General features: G+C 40.9%; 1 protein-coding gene across 1 annotated transcript; it reads right to left on the bottom strand.

Moving 5' to 3' along the window:
• Positions 1-646: 646 nt before the first annotated feature.
• LOC120529934 (reducing polyketide synthase PKS1-like) lies at positions 647-19,795 on the bottom strand. Its single transcript, XM_039754143.1, has 4 exons — positions 19,690-19,795; positions 15,677-15,880; positions 7,562-7,743; positions 647-6,148 (listed from the first exon to the last, which is right to left on the bottom strand). Exons 1-4 carry the CDS (start codon positions 19,793-19,795, stop codon positions 647-649), a joined length of 5,994 nt encoding a protein of 1,997 aa, XP_039610077.1.
• Between the last annotated feature and the right edge of the window lie 1,407 nt (positions 19,796-21,202).

The following is a 21,202-nucleotide window of genomic DNA, read 5'->3' as shown; positions in this document are numbered from 1 at the left end:
CATTACATATGTACACAATGGCAGTGCCCATATCATGACCAAAGTGGTGCCATCTCATAAAAAAAGTAGTTACTTTTAAATATTATTATTAATGCGTCTAAACTAAATGAACCCATTGGTTTCTTGGTTCCTTCAATGTCTTCAAGGCCAAAGAAGAAAGTAAAAAATTAAAACACAACTCCGATTATGGGAGCAGCAAAGCATGCAAGTACATGAGCTTCAAAAAGCGAATACTAATGTCTGATACACTTCCAACCGTTCATACATAACATATAAAACACAACTTATTTAATCATAATGCAAATTTGATCTTATTGAACACATTTTATAAAATTATTTCCAACAAACCTCGACGGGAGTAGACTTTTACATTCTGTTGCTGGATAATAAAACCGTATTAGCCATTATGGATGCAATGAGAAGTCAAGCAAAATGACTGCTTTTATTGGCTAACTGAACTGATTAATATGCAAGCTTTCGAAGCAGCTTCAGACGGATCGTAAAACAGAAACTGGAGTTTCCTGTGTTTATATAGACTCTAGGACAGAGACAACATTGGAGAACCTTTAAGTGGGTCATCTTCAGTGTAAAATCTTTACTTTTAACTTTAAAACCTTAAAAACTTTAAAACTATATCTCCACATTGTTATTTATGTCCTCTCCTTTCCATTTGTAAGTTTTCTTGCAATAGTGACACCAACATGGACACTGTCGTGTTTGGGTCCATGAGTTTCACCAGGGGTACATTTACATTTCTGTCTTGAAACATGCGATTTTGCACAGTCATTGCTAGCATGGAGTCAATCCCAAATGCTAAAAGGGAGGTATCGTTTGTCACTTCCTCAGCATCCATACCACAGATGTCACAGAGCACTGTTATTACATAATTTTCAAGATTAGAAATGGAATTGCCCTGGGAAATCTCGGATGTGTCAGCTAAGTGTTTGATTTCCTCTGCCATGACTGAGTAGAAACGCTGTCTGAGGTAAACATTAGAGGACAGAGAGTGCTTGCTCAAATTCTGAAAATGAAACTTCGACACGACTATCTGTGGGTTGCTCTGCATCAAGCAGTATTCCAGACATTCATGAATTTCGGGTACATCCAGGATCATCAAACCCTTCTGCTCAAGGAATTGTTGAATTTTCTCTTTGTTCAACAGCAGACCAATATTTAAAGCTCCCCAGTTAATTGACTGTCCAGGTAACCCAATCCGCCTTCGGTAATGACAAAACATATCCAAAAATGAGTTTGCCGCTGCGTAATTTGCTTGAGCAGAATTCCCTAAAAAGGAAGCGATGGAAGAATAACACACAAAGTAGTCCAGTTTGCATCGTTTGGTTGTGTTATGAAGATTTAACACCCCAGCAACTTTGGGTCTCATCACTTTCTCAAAGTCAGATTTGCTCAAAGTGTGAATCAGTCCATCATGTAGGACCACTGCACTGTGAAATATCCCTCGTATTGTAGCACTGGGATAGGTGTGTTTAATGGCACGGATTGCCTGCTTCACATCCTTTGTAATGGCCACATCACAGCAAATATTAGAAATGGTTGCTCCGAACTGGTTCTGTAGGTCTGCAATATCTGCTTGTCTCTCTGGTGTCGGAGCACTTCTAGAGAGAATGACAATATATCCACCTTCATGCTGGGCAATGAACTTTACAGTCTCGAACCCCAAACCTGAAAGTCCTCCAGTTACTAAGTATACAGCATCACGTCGAAAAAGCTGCTTATTTGGGGTAAGTAGAGGAATTTTGAAAATTCTTTTGAAGTCATCCTGAAGAACAACCAGTTGCATTGTCTTGGCCATAAAATAAGAGTCTAATCTTTGAGTCTGTGCCACCTCATTCCCACTGTGTATATCAGATTGAAGAACTTTGGTAGGGATGTCTAACAAGGACTTCTCTAACTTCAAGGACTTCACCCACTTGAAAATGGATTTGCTGTGTTTAGTAAGGTAAGTTTTCTGAAAAATTGTCATCAGCTGAACAACGTGAATGTGAACGTGTTCGTTGTCACAACTAAGCATATTCAGGAGATTAAAGGTCCGGTCGCTGTTACATACGATAACAATATAGCTGGCAGTCGTGACACTTAAAATGTTTCTAACAGATGAAAATTCAGTAGGGTTTAAAAAAATTAAAGTGTCACTATTAATAAACTGTTCAGTATTTCTTTTTCTAATAATTTCAGTGCGCATACCACATTTGATTGCCACATGTGTAATAATTTTGCATAGAGTGGACTGAGGAAAGGAGGAAATTATCCCCACTTGCCTCGGAGGTCTGACTGTGGGTAAGACATTTACTAAAATTTCCCAAGCTAATATGAAGAAGGAAACACAAGGGACATCTTTCAGGAAAGGAATATTCCAGCTTTTGTAACAAACTGATTCAGGGAGGAGAACCCTAGAAGCTGCACCCACTGGAAAGCATGATATGATATGATCTCCAGGCTTCAGGGATGTGACGTTACTTCCCACAGTTGTTACAATGCCACTGAAGTCAAGACACAAGAGTTGGTGGTTTTCGTTGCAGTATTTGGTCCAGTACATTGTCTCACCAAAGCGTAAAGCATTGACACTCACAGGAAAGTAATCAGAGGAATGGAGACATATCTTGCTTATCTGAATCTCCACTCCGTCATTAGAGAGAGTTTTATTATTGCTACCAATAAGTATGGTGGCTTGCAGACACTCAAGTCCATATGGATTTGTCTTATTAAGGGCAAACCTACGTACATCTAAAGTTGTCTGATGGTTCGATCGACTCCAAATCTCTTTTTCAACTGCCCGTTTGATGCTTGAATGGTAAATCCGGCCTTTTCTGATCATAACTTCTGGATATTTTTGGCTCGCATATGAAGTAATTACTTTTCCCAGCAAAACAATATCTTCATTATTTTTAGATCCAATATCAATCACCTGAAAGGAAAGATGAAAAATTTCAGCAGCACATGCCCGGGACATTCCCCACAGAGCAAATCCTGTGCTCATCTGATCGACTGTATTTTCAGAGGCTCTGTAGGTGATCGTTTTAATTGTGCAGCTGTATTTTGTTTCTATCAGCATAATGATAATCTGCTGGTAAGCTTCACAACAGTTTGTTAAATGCTGTAGCACATTTTCAGGGTACAACTCATCAAAAATTTTGATTCCCCAGAAAAATAAAATTTCCGTGAATTCAGAGTTGACAAAATATTGGCCAATATTCATCATTGCTGATTCTGTATCTTTATTAGAAATGTACACGGAGTCTGGATGAAGATGATGCTTCACCAACTGGGCCACCCCCAGCTGATCAGCGAACACTAAACTCTTCGGATGACTTTCTGAGACCGGTTCCTCAGGAGAATCTACCCATTGATTTTGAAAAGTAAATTTACGGGTAATAGAAAGACCAGAGCCGAGAAACATAATCTGAACGTGTTTAAGTTCAGCTAAGACGAAGCCGTTGGAATCAGTAAAACATCCACACACCTCTGTACAATATTCGTCGCTTTTAATGACTTTCATGTACATGAACATCTCACTCTGCAATGGTGCAGATATAATCAGGCTACCTATTCCTGAAGGAAATCCAGGCCTGGATTTGGAGACACTTACCACAAAAAAGGATGACATTTGTAAAAAGTAATCTAAAATTACCGGGTGAAAAAAATATTTGTACACCTCTTTTTGAATTTTGTCTGGTATTCGAATTCTTGTAATGGCCTCTTTGAACTCTTTTTTTTGATAGATATTACCAAGTTGCCTGAATACTCCTCTGTATTGGAAACCCAGGTTAGATAACTTCTCATAAATCGTCTCAGATGTCACGATTATTTCACACCGGGTGCGAACACTGTCCACTGCGATTTGTCTTTCCTCTGTAACATTTTTGGTATGCATTTGTATTTTGCCTAATGCATATGTGATTTCAGAAGAGTATATCTTAAAAGCAGTTACTCCATTTTGTGATTCTAATTGTACCTGTAGGGGCATTGAGTTTTGATTCACGGTAAAGGGTTTAGAAAATTTGATTTCAAGCTGAAGGAAACTTAGAGGCAGTTTAGTCTCTTGATTAGCCATGGCAGATGCCAAAGCTATCTCCGCATAGAAGGCTCCTGGAACTATAGCGACACCATTGTTTTTATGTTCATATATGTATGGTACCACATCTGTTAACTTCTTGCATGTGATTATTGTCTGGTCATTATTTGCTCCATGAAGGAGCGGATGGAAAGTGTTGAACATATTTTGGTTTATTTGCCCCTCAGAATTAGAAGAGACCTCTTTCTTGACATGATCAAACTGGTATCTTGGGTAAGGGCTTGGCAGTGTCTCACTACCTTGATAAAACTGTTCCCAGCTGATGTCAAAACCCAATTCAAAAAGTTTGGTCACAACTGTAAGCAGAGTCTCGTAGTCCTTACTTGGTTGCACAGTAGGAAATATTAAAGCATCAGATCCTAAGATCTCCATAATACTCCTTTGAAGTGCCCTTCTCGGACCAATTTCTACAAATACAACATCTTTTTTGCTAGAAGTCACTGACTTTACTGCCTGCTCAAAACACACAGGTTGTCGGACATTCTTGGCCCAGTATTGACCATTGGTAAAATCCCCAGTGGAAATGAACTGTCCTGTTACTGTAGAAATCAGGTCTGTGGTCATGGGCCCAGTTTTTAGAAGCCCTATTTCTTCCTCAACTGTCTTCAAAATAGGATCCATCATAGGACTGTGGTATGCAGCCGGCACATCAAGGATATATAAGAAAATGTTCTTTGAACTGAACGCCAATCGCAGCTCCCGCTGAATGTCATCTATGGACTCTGCATCACCTGATAAGGTACATGACTGGGGGCTGTTGAAGGCAGCAATGCTGACTTTTCTCGAAGAAGCATTAATAAAGCCTAAAAGATCAGAAACAGCAATATTGCTGACAACAAGCATCTTCCCTCCGGTGACTTTGGCCTGCAAGATGCTTCGATAGTAAATGACTTTCACCGCATCCTGCAGGGAGAGCAGACCTGAGCAATGTGCAGCTGCAACCTCACCTACGGAGTGACCCAAAACAGCATTCGGCTTTATACCCCACTGACTCAGAAGGCTCGATAAGGCCACCTGGATGGCAAACAGCAATGGCTGGATGATTTCTGGCTTTGTAAAATCATCATAGTCTGTTTCATTTTCCAACCGGTCTAGAAGACGAATTGAATCATAATCATTAAAAATGTTTTCAATTTCAATAATTTTCTCTCTAAATATATTTTCTTCCTTTATCAGTTGTTTGCACATCCCCTTGTAGGTGACTCCATTTCCACAGAACACAAACACTAAGTGTCGATCTGATTTGGCAGCTTCTATTTTCATCTCGACTGTGGTTTGGATCTGCTTAGTTAAATTCTCAAGAGTCGATGTTACAAAGGCTTTTCGGTACCTGTGTTTGGCGTGACTTCTCCTACATGCAGATGTATATGCCAGGTCGTGAAGCTCTAATGAGGCACTGCTGCCAATTTTCTGAAGAATGTCAGCCATTGTCATATGAATGGCTTTCTCTGAGGCTGCGGAGAGTACGAACAGCTTCAACCCCTTTTCAACTCGGTGATTCAGAACCCGGGTCTCTTTGAATTGCCGCACCACAACATGTGCATTAGTCCCACCGAATCCAAAGTTATTCACTCCTGCGGCCCTACCCAGTGGTCCTCTGCTTTCCCATTTCTCTACTTTAGTTGGAATTTTAAGGTTGAGAGCTTCGGCGTCAATGCTGCCACTGTCTTTGGAATAATGGAGGGATGGAACAAGGGTTTCATGTTGCATCATCAAGAGGACTTTGATGAGCCCCGCTATACCGGCTGCAGATTCAGTGTGTCCAATGTTACCTTTTACAGAGCCGATAACAAGACTTGGAGATCCAGCTGAACGACATTTAGCAACTACATTAGAGATGCTGCTGGCCTCAGTAGGATCACCTGCTGATGTTCCAGTCCCATGAGCCTCTATATATTGTATGTGTGAAGGGTCGACATGTTTGGAATAAATACTGTGTAGAAGCTCCTCCTGCTGCATCATTGATGGTCTGGTGATGGGCGTCACTGTTCTTCCATCTTGATTTACAGCACTGTATGTTATGATGCCTCTGATATGGTCAAGATCTTTCAACGCCTGAAAAAGAAAATTGAAGAGAGACGAGTTTACAATTGATATTCACCTTCTTTTATTTCCGCAAAAATGTGCAGTTATTTATGGTATAGTCTAATTTAGAATATAGGAAAGTAAAATGTTTGATTTTCAACCCATAAATTAAAAAAAAAATAACTTCACTAAAAAGAAACTTTATTAGCTGAAATAAAACTAAATTAATTGCACTACATATCCTCAAGATGGCAGCAACAGGTCAATACAGGGTGGTCCAGATCTAATTATGCAATTATGAAAAGGCGAACACATCGCACCTGCTGTTCGGCTGACAACTGTCTCCCCGCCATTTTGGAGTGCAGGGCAGGTGCTGCCATCTATCGGCAACAAAAATAATTTTTTGTGAATTCTCTATGTAATAAACTTAATAAGTTATAGCGTAATGAAAATTGCATAATTAGATCTGGACCACCCTATAGTATAGCTTATTGAAATTGCTCAGCGTAAAAACTGTGTTTTTCTTATCTTATCTGATCTTATCTTATCCCTCAGATAGGCGGGAGGCTAAAGCAAGACATGCCTACACATCACTTCATTTGCGCGGATTCACTGTAGTGCTCAGCGTGGGGAAATTTCAAGTTTTGCTTTTTGGAACTTTTTGAAGTTGTTATTTTTTTTAATATTTCCATGGAAGTGGAACCCACCAATATGAAGGGCCGACCGTGATATTCTCATGAGTGGAGGAGACCTGCATGATGAGCAGATTCACTTCAAATATTTTGCAAGTCTATCCTGAACTTTGATGGCCATTGGCATAATATTCAGCCCATCATTCATAATTGTGGCACCGATGTAACCAGCCTCACCTCAAAAATTCACCATTATGGATGCAGAGGGCCACATTCTCAATGCGACGAAATTAAATAAAATACTGTAGAAAAGTACCATTGCACGACAAACATGTGTGGAAGTTTTCCAGGATGTCTGACTTCATTTTCACCACGCAACCTTTGTGTCCCACAAGAACGCATCAAGCATAAACCACCCTTAATGCTGCCAGCTTTGTGATTTTGTGCACATCACCTCTAAAAGCTGCCATCGCTCTGATTGTACAAGTGCCAATGCATTTAATTGTTTCACTCCACCTTGTTTGGTTTGTGTGCCACACATCTTTACATTTTCGAATGCAAGCAATTCAGGGCCACCGTATCAAAAAGTTGACATAGAACTCAATGATACCAGGTAAACCTGGCTCTTCAAAACATGAGAAGCAGGCTGCTTCTGGTCTCAGATTATCTTAATGTTTTTAATTATTTTAAGTAATTTTATTGATTGATTTCTATATTATTTTGAATGTTTATAATGCTTGGCTGCATTGCAAATAAAGGTTTTTCTCCATGTATTCCAAATTTAAATAAAGTTTTGAAATGCAAAAATTACCTGTTCTAAAGGCTTGAGTAGGACAATGCCACAGCCTTCTCCTCTCCCATAACCATCAGCCTCGATGGAGAAAGGCTTGCTGACACCATCCGGAGATATCATTTTTGCTTTGCTGAGGGTGACGAATATCCTTGGCTCAAGAATACAACTGACTCCTCCGCAGATTGCCATTTCACAGTCCCCTGGATAAAAGAAAAGCACAATACACCAAACATCTATAAAGTTCTTCAAGGAAATGGCAGAGATTAAGAGAGTTATATGGACCTGCTGTTGAGATGTATGCTACAGGACCATTGTTTGATATGGCTGAACAAAGAGTAATACAGTATGTGAGCCTCTTTGCCCTGGTATTTAAACTGATGCTCTATGGCCGGTTACAACCCCATGATTTCTGACCTTGGCTGAATTGAAACCAGCTTCATTCATAAAGAAATATGCATGGTACAGCACTTTACTCCAGTTCCATGATTCTCTGTAATCACAACAGACAGGACAAAGTGAAACACCTGAGAGAACCAGTGAACTAAACCTCTATATAGAGTACAGCATGAAGTGATATAAAATGATACAACATTATTATATCAACCACCTATTGATGTCTCAACTCCCTTACATACTCACTGTTAACTTTAAAGTACACTCTTTAGGTTTGTTCCAAGCCGATGTTATGATGTTTCAAGACCCAATCAATGGTGGATATACTGACAGTATCAATGTGGTTGAAAGTTGTATGGTTTGCAATTATAGCCATCTGTATTTCTCTTAAATTAATGTCATTGTTCCTCAGCACCATCTCAACAACCTCTAGCTCTTGCGTGACATTAAAGATTTTGCCTCACCCACCAGCAGCAGGTCTACGTTCAATTCTGTGAAGGCACTGCACTTCCACGGAGATGTATGTCAAGCTCAATTACTCTATGCTGTGCAGAGATAGTGTAGCATACGTGTGCACATCTGCAAATACTGTATACAGTAATCCCTCCTCGATCGCGGGGGTTGTGTTCCAGAACCCCCCGCGATATGTGAAAATCCGCGAAGAAGAAACCATATGTTTGTATGGTTATTTTTATATATTTTAAGCCCTTATAAACTCTCCCACACTGTTTATAAATATTCTCTGTACAGTTATACAGTAAACCCTTGTTTATTGCGGTTAATACATTCCAGACTCTACCGCGATAAATGAATTTCCAGGAAGTAGGATTCTTTATTTATAAATCTAATATTTTCGCAGTTAGAGCCTAGAAAACCTGTTTACGACCTTTAAATACGTTTTTTAACATTATTAGAGCCCTCTAGACATGAAAGAACACCCTTTAGTCAAAGGTTTAAACTGTGCTTCATGACAAGACGGAGATGATAATTCTTTCTCACAATTAAAAGAATGCAAACAGATCTTCCTCTTCAAAGGAGTGCGCGTGTCAGGAGCAGAGAATGTCAGAGAGAGAGAGAGACAGAGAGAGAGAAAAGCAAACAATCAAAAATCAATATGTGCTGTTAGAGCTTTTAAGTATGTGAAGCACCGCAATAAAGCAGCCACAAGGAAGGGAGCAATGTGAAGGTAGTCTTTCAGCATTTTGTAGAGGAGCGTCCGTATCTGCTAGGCAAACAGCCTCTGTGCAAACAGCCCCTCTGCTCACACCCCCTCCGTCAGGCAGAGAGAGTGAGAGAGACAGAGAAAAGCAAACAATCAAAAATCAATACGTGCTGTTAGAGCTTTTAAGTGTGCGAAGCACCATGCGGGAAGCATATCGTATATCACTGAGTTTTATTTAATACGTAATACGTGCTCTGATTGGGTAGCTTCTCAGCCATCCGCCAATAACGTCCCTTGTATGAAATCAACTGGGCAAACAAACTGAGGAAGTATGTACCATGAATTAAAAGACCCATTGTCTGCAGAAATCCTCGAACCAGCGAAAAATCCGTGATATATATTTAGATATGCTTACATTTAAAATCCGCGATGGAGTGAAGCCGCGAAAGTCGAAGCGCGATATAGCGAGGGATCACTGTATTTGAGTTTGGGTGCCTTACTGATTCTCACTCCAGAACCTCCAAATAATTGAGGCCACACATGAATGTAGAAGATTTTGGCTGCACACTCAAACCAGCCTCACACAATGAGAGGTCATGATTTATCACATGGTCTGTAATAGTTGCTCTGATTTTATCCGAGACCACTGTTCTGTGGCCACCCCTTCCAGGAGGTACTCCTCTTTCTCTTTGTTCTCCCCAATCACACTGTCATAGGGGTTGTTGTCTGTCTTGTTCCATTTTACATTAACAAACAAACCACACCATCTACCCCCTTTTATGTGTTGTCACCTTTGTTGATTGGGTTAGAGACAAATTTGCAACAAATATGTCCTCAGTTGCAAGACGAGGCCAGTTGAAGTGGGAAAGGGCCTTAGCAGCCATGCCATTTTACTGGGATTTGCTTGACCTGTGTAAGGGAATAATTTGGAGGTAACAATAGTTAAGTATTTTGGTTTGCAGTGCAAATATATAAGCATTTGTTTTAGAAATGTCATTAAGAGAACTACTGAAATGGTTAAATAAATAAAAGACATGAATGTGCTAGGAGAATGGTTGATGTAATACATAAAATGTATTGGGAGATGATTCAGAGATCAGCAGATGTCCTGTAAACAACAATACTGGACAGTCATCACATACGCAGAGATTTCAAGAATAATGGCAGAACGTTAGAGATATGAGAACATCAAGACTCTAGTAGAATAGACTTTTATTTGAATAAGTTATTTCAGTCAACGAACCAATCAGAGCAAATGTACATATTAATCAGCACTATTATCTAAATTCAGGTGTTTCTAAAACAAACCTTTGCCCTTACTTTTTTGATCATTCTATAACAGACTACTGTGATGAATGCTCCCTCTTCAGCATTTGCTGAAGAGAAATAAAAGATGTAATGGACAGGCTTCATCCTGCCTGGTTCCTGAGTCAGAGAGCTAATAGCTGAGGGCAAGATTCCTTCCTTTACAGTTTTTTCCCATTTTATACACACAAAAAATTGGAACTGTGCATACAGTTCTGAAAACTTGAAGCTCATGTATCAACAACATGGCTCCAAAAAGCTGAACTCTAGCACAATTCCATTGGTCTCACAATACAATTCCATTGGTCTCACTCAGATAGATAGAGATAGATAGATAGATAGATTAGATAGATAGATAGATAGATAGATAGATAGATAGATAGATAGATAGATAGAGGCACTATATGAGTGATAGATAGATAGATAGATAGATAGATAGATAGATAGATAGATAGATAGATAGATAGATAGATAGATAGATAGATAGATAGAGGCACTATATGAGTGATAGATAGATAGATAGATAGATAGATAGATAGATAGATAGATAGATAGATAGATAGATACTTTATTAATCCCAAGGGGAAATTCACATACTCCAGCAGCAGCATACTGATAAAAAACAATATTAAAGAGTAATAAAAGTGCAGGTATAACAGACAATAACTTTGAATAATTTTAGTGTGTCCCCCCCCCCGGGTGGAACTGAAGAGTTGCATAGTGTGGGGTCTCCTCAGTCTGTCAGTGGAGCAGGACGGTGACAGCAGTCTGTCTCTGAAGCTGCTCCTCTGTCTGGAGATGATCCTGTTCAGTGGATGCAGTGGATTCTCCATGATTGACAGGAGCCTGCTGAGCGTCCGTCGCTCTGCCACGGATGTCAAACTGTCCAGCTCCATGCCTACAATAGAGCCTGCCTTCCTCACCAGTTTGTCCAGGCGTGAGACGTCCTTCTTCTTTATGCTGCCTCCCCAGCACACCACCGCATAGAAGAGGGCATTCGCCACAACCGTCTGGTAGAACATCTGCAGCATCTTATTGCAGATGTTGAAGGACGCCAGCCTTCTAAGGAAGTATAGTCAGCTTTGCCCTCTCTTGCACAGAGCATCAGTATTGGCAGTCCAGTCCAGTTTATCATCCAGCTGCACTCCCAAGTATTTATAGGTCTGCACCCTCTGCACACAGTCACCTCTGATGATCACGGGCTCCATGAGGGGCCTGGGCCTCCTAAAATCCATTACCAGTTCCTTGGTCTTGCTGGTGTTCAGCTGTAAGTGGTTTGATATCACTCTAAATCACAGTTTTGCAAATTTCTGAACACAAATTACATCACTTAGTGCACTTTGTTCACCTAGAAACACTGGCCTTCAAAATGTAACACCCTGATTACCAGCAGTGCCCTTAGGCTGCCCACGCGGGGCCGGTTACATCAAACACTGTTACCGGTATGTTTGGACTGTATAAACTTGCACGCGAATTTAATTAAAATAATGTTAACATACACTGGATTTTCTCATTACAGTATTCAGCTATATTTTTGCAAGATAGCGGGCGAACTTTATCAAAATATAACAACATGATCTATTAAAAAAGTGCAATTCATAATTCATGACAATACCACGACAGTGCGAAATGAGATGCGGTGTAATACAGAAATTAGCAGGGCCTCCTCTAGACAAGTACCCAAATTAATATGCAGGACGCCATAGTCATAACTCACGTTGATGTCATGTCAGCCGGTTATCATTAGCGATACATGTATTCGTGCATTAATATTCGGACATGTTTATGGCCTACAAATAAAATGTGAGTTTCAGTATTTCGACAGGAAGTGTGAAATTAATGTAGAGGTATCATCATGAAATCTCTTACTGGTTTCCATGTTCAGAGACGAAAATCCACTTTTCTTGCCTTCCGATTGAAAAAGTTGTTGATGACATCTTCGTAGTGTAATCTGGATCTACAATGTCTTTTTCTTTTTCAAAGCCTGTCTTGAGACATGGTTGATCTATACTAGACAATATAACTTGACAAATCTGCTCGAACGGGACACGCAAACCTCAAAATTGGGGCCTCTTTAGGCGTGGGGCCTGGGGCAGTCACCAGACCACTTGCCACCCCAAAATGCAGCTCTTACTGATTACCAACTAGTCTCACTCATGTTCCACCTGTGCAAACTCAGTTGGGAGAACAATTCAATCATGTGTCAGAGTTTACCATATTTCCCATTTTGGAAACCAATAGAGGAATGTCTTTCAGCATGGAAGTGGAAAGTGGTGAAACACAGACCCCATGAGCGTGTGGCACTAGTCCTGTCAATGGAGGAGGCACTTGATAACATCTACTCTGATGAATGCTAGGGATGGATCCACCATGCAAGGCTTTTTTCCCCAGGGAGAACATTGCAGCTGATTTGGATCAGTTCCCTGGCCTGACCGGGATCAGAGGCGGGATGCAGAGTGATGTTTCATTGCATTTTACAGTTCTTTTTGTCTTGCAGTAATGTATAAATATTTATTTTGTTACCTTTTTCTATCTGTGCACTAATTTTCTTTCTTTGTAGCTCTTCTCATTGTACTTACATTAAATACAATAGATGAAATTATTACAGTATGTTTTGCTACATACTACGTATGACAGAAACATTTGTGTCGCATTTACATGTAGTACTGTAAATGATATTTCAGGACAAAAAACCCATCATTTCACCAAACCGAGAAAAAGGAAACTTATTTCAACACATTTGTATGAATTTGAATATGTAACATGGTCTCATGAAGCCAAAACACGCATGAACACTTTTGATGGTGCTGTTTTGAATTTATCACATCATTGTTTATTTGATGTTCTGTAAGACTTTAAGACATAACAGCTGTGTGTATTGTTTTGGTGGAAGGAATCTGTTTTGAGAAGATAGAACATGGCTTTTTAGTGCTGTATTACATTTTGCTAGAAATGTATGAAGTTTTGACAAAGTAGTTCACTCTTTTTAGTTTGGGTTTAGGGTTTTGAGAAACTGAGCCACAGTTTCTGGAAATGAATTTAAACGTTTGGGAAAAACTATAATATATTTCCAATTTCATTTCTTCCATACCTGAGACTGTCAGGTCCTTGCGAAATGTTCACTGTTTCTGGTGTTTTGCAAAAAGCCCATTAGCTCTGGGGACTGACATACATACAATGCAAAACAGTTGACTACTGTGCAAAAATATTTGCTGTTCTCTCCTGTGTCTTTAGAACCGACAACATGCTCTGATGACGTGGAAAAAGCTTATAAGCAACTGAGAAAAACTATACATTTTGATGTGTGTTTGTTATATAAGGAAAGTAAAACTGAAACTAAACCATCTGATTATTCAAATATTTGAGGCTTGCTCTGAGCACTTATGTTGCAACTAAACAAGCTTGTACAACCCTGATGTATGAGTAAGTTTATAATCATCTCAAGTTGTGTGAACATACAGCGCATCACTTTTTCCACATTTTGTTATGTTACAGCATTATTCCAAAATGGATTCAATTCATTTTTTTCCTCAGAATTCTACACACAACACCCCATAATGACAACATGAAAAAAGTTTACTTGAGGTTTTTGCGAATTTTTTAAAAATAAAAAAACTGAGAAATCGACGTACATAAGCATTCACAGCCTTTTCTCAATACTTTGTCGATGCACCTTTGGCAGCAATTCCAGCCTCAAGTCTTTTTGAATATGATGCCACAAGCTTGGCTCACCTATCCTTGGCCAGTTTCGCCCATTCCTCTTTGCAGCACCTCTCAAGCTCCATCAGGTTGGATGGGAAGCGTCTGTACACAGCCATTTTAAGATCTCTCCAGAGATGTTCAATCAGATTCAAGTCTGGGCTCTGGCTGGGCCACTCAAGGACATTCACAGAGTTGTCCTGAAGCCACTCCTTTGATATCTTGGCTGTGTGCTTAGGGTCGTTGTCTTGCTGAAAGATGAACTGTGCCCCAGTCTGAGGTCAAGAGCGCTCTGGAGCAGGTTTTCATCCAGGATGTCTCTGTACATTGCTGCAGTCATCTTTCCCTTTATCCTGACTAGTCTCCCAGTTCCTGCTGCTGAAAAACATCCCCACAGCATGATGCTGCCACCACCATACTTCACTTTAGGGATGGTATTGACCTGGTGATGAGCGGTGCCTGGTTTCCTCCAAACGTGACGCCTGGCATTCACACCAAAGACTTCAATCTTTATCTCATCAGACCAGAGAATTTTGTTTCTCATGGTCTGAGAGTCCTTCAGGTGCCTTTTGTCAAACTCCAGGTGGGCTGCCATGTGCCTTTTACTAAGGAGTGGCTTCCGTCTGGCCACTCTACCATACAGGCCTGATTGGTGGATTGCTGCAGAGATGGTTGTCCTTCTGGAAGGTTCTCCTCTCTCCACAGAGGACCTCTGGAGCTCTGATAGAGTGACCATTGGGTTCTTGGTCACCTCCCTGACTAAGGCCCTTCTCCCCCAGTCGCTCAGTTTAGATGACCGGCCAGCTCCAGGAAGAGTCCTGGTGTTTCGAACTTCTTCCACTTACGGATGATGGAGGCCACTGTGCTCATTGGGACCTTCAAAGCAGCAGAAATTTTTCTGTAACCTTCCCCAGATTTGTGTCTCGAGACAATCCTGTCTCGGAGGTCTACAGACAATTCCTTTGACTTGTTTTGTGCTCTGACATGAACTGTGAACTGTGGGACCTCCTATAGACAGGTGTGTGCCTTTCCAAATCATGTCACATCAGCTGAATTTACCACAGGTGGACTCCAATGAAGCTGCAGAAACATCTCAAGGATGATCAGGGGAAACAGGATGCACCTGAGCTCAATTTGGAGCTTCATGGCAAAGGCTGTGAATACTTATGTACAAGTGCTTTCTCAGTTTTTTTATTTTTATAAATTTGCAAAAACCTTAAGTAAACTTTTTTCACGTTGTCATTATGGGGTGTTGTGTGTAGAATTCTGAGGAAAAAAATTAATTTAATCCATTTTGGAATAAGGCTGTAACATAACAAAATGTGGAAAAAGTGATGCGCTGTGAATACTTTCCGGATGCACTGTAGAAACACCAAATGACCAAAAAAAATGTGAAAATTCTCCCACGTCAGCCATTTTTCAGTTATTGGTTTGATTTCCTTTAAAATCATCATTTATTAGCACCTGCTGATAGCATCACACCTTAATAAGAAATGGCAACTGTTTTAATTTTGTTGTCATACAGTGAAGTTCCCACCATGCAAAGTGTCACACTTTATAACATTTTTTTTTACCTTGCTTTATAGCTTGACAGCCGTAGTGCAGGGCCACCAGGGATGAAGAGCAGGCGCTGTCGATTGCCAAAGAGGGTCCAGTGAAGTTGAAACAGTAGGAGATGCGGTTGGCTGCTATGCTCATGGCTGTCCCAGTGCCATTGTAATGATTGATGGTACTGGCCGCATTGTTCAAAATCATCTCATAATCCCGGTTCATGAGGCCTGCAGAAACAAAATAAGAAATGGAGATGCTATTAAGAATTCAGGCAGGTGGCTACTCAGTTTAATGGGAGTAGAAACAACCTTCTGCAGTATTTAAGGTTCCCAAGTGCGCAGTGGCCTCCATAAATGGAATTCCTGGTGCTGACTGCCTGGCCAAACTAAACAATACAGCAAACTGAGCAATAATGCGAGAATGGCCTTGGTAAGAGAGGTGACCAAGAGCTCAATGGAGAAGGAAGAAAATTCCAGAAGGACAATCATCAATGCAATACTCTGCCGATTTGGGCTTTATGAAGAGTGGCTGGACAGAAGGCTCTCCCCAGTAAAAGACAGACTGAAGCCTGCTTGTAGTTTCCAAAACGGTACCTAAAGGGCTCCCAGACTGAGAAACCAGGTTTTCTGGTCTGACAAAACCAAAATTAGTGTGTTGTGAGCTTGGGGCGTCCTCCAAACAAAGTCCCAAAAGCTGTTGCAAAAAGCCCCATGAAGTAGAAAGGTCCGTAAACCTTCAGCTTGTGTAACAAAAACAGCGAATGAAGGATCTTTGAGAAAATGAGAAAATGATTACACAATTATTACACAAAAATGCCCTGCAGCAAAAAATGCTCCAAGGAGCACAGAAGGCAGAGAAGGAGTTGCCTTCAAGAATGGGCAATCCAGTGGTAACCAAGTCCAAAATACACACTTCCCAAAAAGAGTTCTAAGAAAACAGAGCAAATAAGTCAAAAATCCAGTACACAGCAATAATCAAAAGAGAGCTTACTAGAACCCAACATATACATACAATGTCCCCAAAAGGAATGTGTGTTGTCTCAGCTTTTATAGAGCTGAGGACGGCCCCTTGACAGAGATGGACAGGTGGCCCCGCCCCTTATGGAACAACCCACAGTAGAAGCATGAACACATATAAATTAAATAAACAATAATAAGCATAATAACACATATAAATTAAATCAATCAGTGAGTCATTTCCAAACCTGCTATATACTAACACAGGGGTCTGCTGGAGTCAATCCCAGCCAACACAGGGCACAAGGCAGGAACAAATCCCGGGCAGGGCGCCAGCCCACCGCAGGGTGCACACAGACACACACTAGAGACCATTTAATACCGCCAATGCACCTAACCTGCATGTCTTTGGGAGGAAACCCACACAGACACGGGGAGAACATGCAAACTCCATGCAGGGAGGACCCAGGAAATGAATCCAGGTCTCCTTACTGCGAGGCAGCAGCGCTACCTACTGTGCCACCGTGCTGCCCATATAAATTAAATCCATCCATCCATTTTCCAACCCGCTGAATCTGAACACAGGGTTACGGGGGTCTGCTGGAGCCAATCCCAGCCAACACAGGGCACAAGGCAGGAACCAATCCCGGGCAGGGTGCCAACCCACCGCAGGACACACACCAAGCACACACTAGGGCCAATTTAGAATCGCCAATCCACCTAGCCTGCATGTCTTTGGACTGTGGGAGGAAAGCGGACCGCCCGGAGGAAACCCACGCAGACACGGGGAGAACATGCAAACTCCATGCAGGGAGGACCCGGGAAGCGAACCCGGGTCTCCTAACTGCGAGGCAGCAGCGCCACCGTGCTGCCCATATAAATTAAATAATAAATAAAAAATCAACATAATAAACAAAATAATAATTGCACAAGGCTGCAAAAACAAAATGGGAAAAAACTGAAGGAGCCTAAATACTTTATGAATTCATTGTACATGTAGCTCTGGGCACTGCCATCTTCTAAAGAGGCTGAGTGAAGAAGAAACGTGCTGTGCAACTTCATTGATGTGTTGTTGTTTTTGTTTAAAGTAATAAAAGGATAGCTGCTATTTAATGAAGTTAATACCATTCCAAGATTTTTATAAAGTACCAAAGCTTTTGGGTGAAATGTCAAACTTGAAGATACTTAGATTAAGTGACTATCTCAGGATCACACTAGAAGTCAAAGGTGAAAGCCAAATTATGGGCTTATAGGGTTAATATTGGTGCCTGTATGGGGTACAGTGGAATTTCTACTAGCCTGTGCTAAACAGCATGATGCCATAAGTGAGTATATAAGCTACCTTCACTCCCTCACCTCGAAACTTCTGTCAGTCGTGTGGTTTTCAATTGAAAGCCTTAGCTTCTTCACCACACTGAACGACCAAACAATCACTTATGTCCATGTTGGGACACAGGCATGTTAAGTGACAGGGAGTATCACAATCAGCAAGTGATACAGAAACCTCATGGTCTAATGAGACATCGTCTCTGATGGCTATTGTGAGTGAAAACGACCAGCAGATGGAAACACGATTTTGGGTTGCAGTGAAAACGAAAGTCACATTAACCAGAAAGACATTGAACTTGACAACCAAAGAGAAAAAGGGCAAAAATAATAATCAGAAGCTGAGATCAAAAGAGGATTTCAAAAACATAAACTGAAACTAATACTATGCCTACTTGTTTGAACAAAGTAACTACATTTGAAGATCTTTTTTTGTTTATTGAACTGAGAGATGCTGCTACACAGAACTGCTGCCATACTTACAGTGTTGGATCTGCTTACGATTACGGGTGTGACTGCCATGGTCGTGTAAGACGATATCCATGTCACATAAGCACATAACGAAATTAAAAACAAACTATTTAAAATCTAATCAAAACCCCTTGAAATGGATTCTCCAATATTAAAAAAAACCCAAAATGCAAATATAGTCCTTAAGCCACTAGGGGGGCGTACCGCCACCCTAACCCAGATACAGACTGGCAGGAGACAGGTTTTGCCACACTATACCCATTTATTTACAGTTTTTTTAGTACCCAAAATACCTTTCACCACACCAGTACCCTTCAGTCTCTTCTTGCCGCCAGTCCTTCTCCCTCCACTCCTCCTCAGGTTTTTTCCTCTCCTCCTGACTCTGGCTCCCCCATGGACTGAGGAGGATCCCTTTTTATAGGACACCTAGAAGGACTCCAGGTGCCTAACAAGCTGCTTCCGGCCATACCTCCGGGTGTGGCAGAAGCGTGACCAAATAAGGCCCTGGAACGGTCCATGCACCCCCTTGTGGTGGCCACGGGTTCCAACAGGGTTGAGCCCCCATGTTCATAACCCAACCTGTGGCCCCACTGGAGACTAAGGGGTCTGCCCTCTATCGGCCCGGGGAAGAAACTGTCCTGACAATTCTCTTTCCCCCGGTCCTTCCAAACTTTGGATGTCCTGGCCGGGTAAGGATTCTAGCCATCCACCACAAGTCTTATATAATTATTACAAATGGACAGTGTCATAATATGCTTTATTTGTACATATGTTTTTATCCATCTAGGGCTTTTATACTCCAAGAATCTATTCCCGTTGTTTATTTCCAATTCACATAGGAATTGACAAAGTTAGCTTGGATGATATGTCACATGAGCACGATATTAGCGTTAGGATGCCACTGGAAGCGGCAGTATAAATTTGGCTACATGCCCTTTGTTTCTTATCCATCAGTGCATAAACAATGTTTCATTACACTCCTTTAATGGATTGCTAGCTTGATTTCTTTTAGGCCTAACACTACGATTGTTTCGTTGGCTCACGATTTGTTTTTCATCTTTGAGTTCCGTATTTTGTGCTCAGCCCATTGACACTCGTCTCCCTGGTTTTGCTTTGACTTTTCAGTTGTCAGCTTCTGGTTGCCTTTTACTACGTCAGCTCAGCATTTATCATCTGCTGGTTCTTCTGCTCTCACAATAAACCTTGGACACATCAAGCAGGTTAGTCGCTGGACAGATTAAATCTTGTATTTTGTGTAGTGCATTGAATAGGTTTACTCTCACCAATGAAGACGCCTGTTCTACTCCCACTGGCTTTTTCCATTGGTATTCCTGCATCCTCCAGGGCTCGGAAGGTACATTCCAGCAACAGTTTCTGCTGTGGATCCATTCTTTCCACTTCTGCTTCGGGAATGCCAAATAACTTGTTATCAAATTCGTTGAATCTGGGAGAAAATGAGCATTTTTAATTAAATTAAATTGTTACTCAAATCTGCTGGTCTTAAAGTATATGTAATTTGTTAAGAGCCGCATATCAGTGTTTCAATTGCTAACCAATTGTATTTACATTTTCAGGGGACAAACAAACCGAGGAGTCTTCAGGAGTAGCTGGGGAACCAACCAGGCCAACCCGTTTAATGTCAGAATCCAAAAAATATAACTTAACCAAACGTCTGGTGGCATAACAATAGAAAAAAAAAAAAACGTGATAAGTGTCTGTAAGGACAACAGGGCTTCTTAAACAAAAAGTTCAATCAAGCAGGTCAGGGCCTTCATATAAAAGGTCTGGATTCCAAATGTGACTTCTTTTTTCACGTTGTCATTATGGGGTGTTGTGTGTCGAATTCTGAGGAAAAAAATGAATTTAATCCATTTTGGAATAAGGCTGTAACATAACAAAATGTGGAAAAAGTGATGCGCTGTGAATACTTTCCAGATGCACTGTATATCTGTGCATGTGCACTTGGCAAATAAAGGATCTCATCTGATCTCATCATAAATGAAATCTTTTACTGGTCTGAATAAACAAAGGATCTTTTTGGATCCTTCATATTGTAAGCAGGAGTTCATATCAGGAAATTTCAATAAAGTTAATTGATAGATTGTTTAAGGGAGGAGAAATTTGGTGGGTGGAGTTGGGAGATAGAGAAAAAAAAAGAAAGAGAAGTGGTTTTTGTGTAGCTCAGTGCGGTATCTCCACAGTTGTGTTCTTAAAGAAATAAATAGAACTGGCAAATAGTCCACAAAATTGGGGTAACCATCTGTTTGTGCCTTCCCACACATCGAAGACTCAGTCGGCTACGCTACCGAGGTCGCCCGCAAGACAAGAAGAACCGACGCCGAATTCTGGTAAGGAGAGTAGCGGACTCTTAATAGCGCTCTTACAACATGAATGATTTTTTGGTGAACCAAAAATGGTTCCCCTGTGGCATCTCTTTGAAGAACCACTCTGGCATCTTTCTTTTGAAGAGCGTGACTGTGAATTCTGGGATGCCCTACTGTCTATGGCAGGGGTGTCCGACTCCGCTCCTTGTGGGCCACAGTGGCTGCAGGTTTTCAATCTAACCATTTTCTTAATTAGTGAGCCGTTTTTGCTGCTGATTAACTTGTTTTGCCTTCATTTTAATTGACGTGACTCAGACCCCTTAGTTGTTTCATTTTCCTTAATGAGCAGCCAAACAATAATGAGACATACTGTAACATGACTAGCTAACCTGAAAATAAAGAAAAGTGAAGGTTTCGGTCATGTTGGTCTACTCAGGTCACCAAAACATCTTGACGGTAGTCTCAGAAAAAA

The sequence above is a fragment of the Polypterus senegalus genome, chromosome 5, assembly GCF_016835505.1.
Source record: "Polypterus senegalus isolate Bchr_013 chromosome 5, ASM1683550v1, whole genome shotgun sequence".
In the NCBI taxonomy this organism is placed as follows: domain Eukaryota; kingdom Metazoa; phylum Chordata; class Cladistia; order Polypteriformes; family Polypteridae; genus Polypterus; species Polypterus senegalus.
The sequence above is the reverse complement of the archived record's forward strand: the minus strand, read 5'-3'. Positions and strand labels throughout refer to the sequence as shown.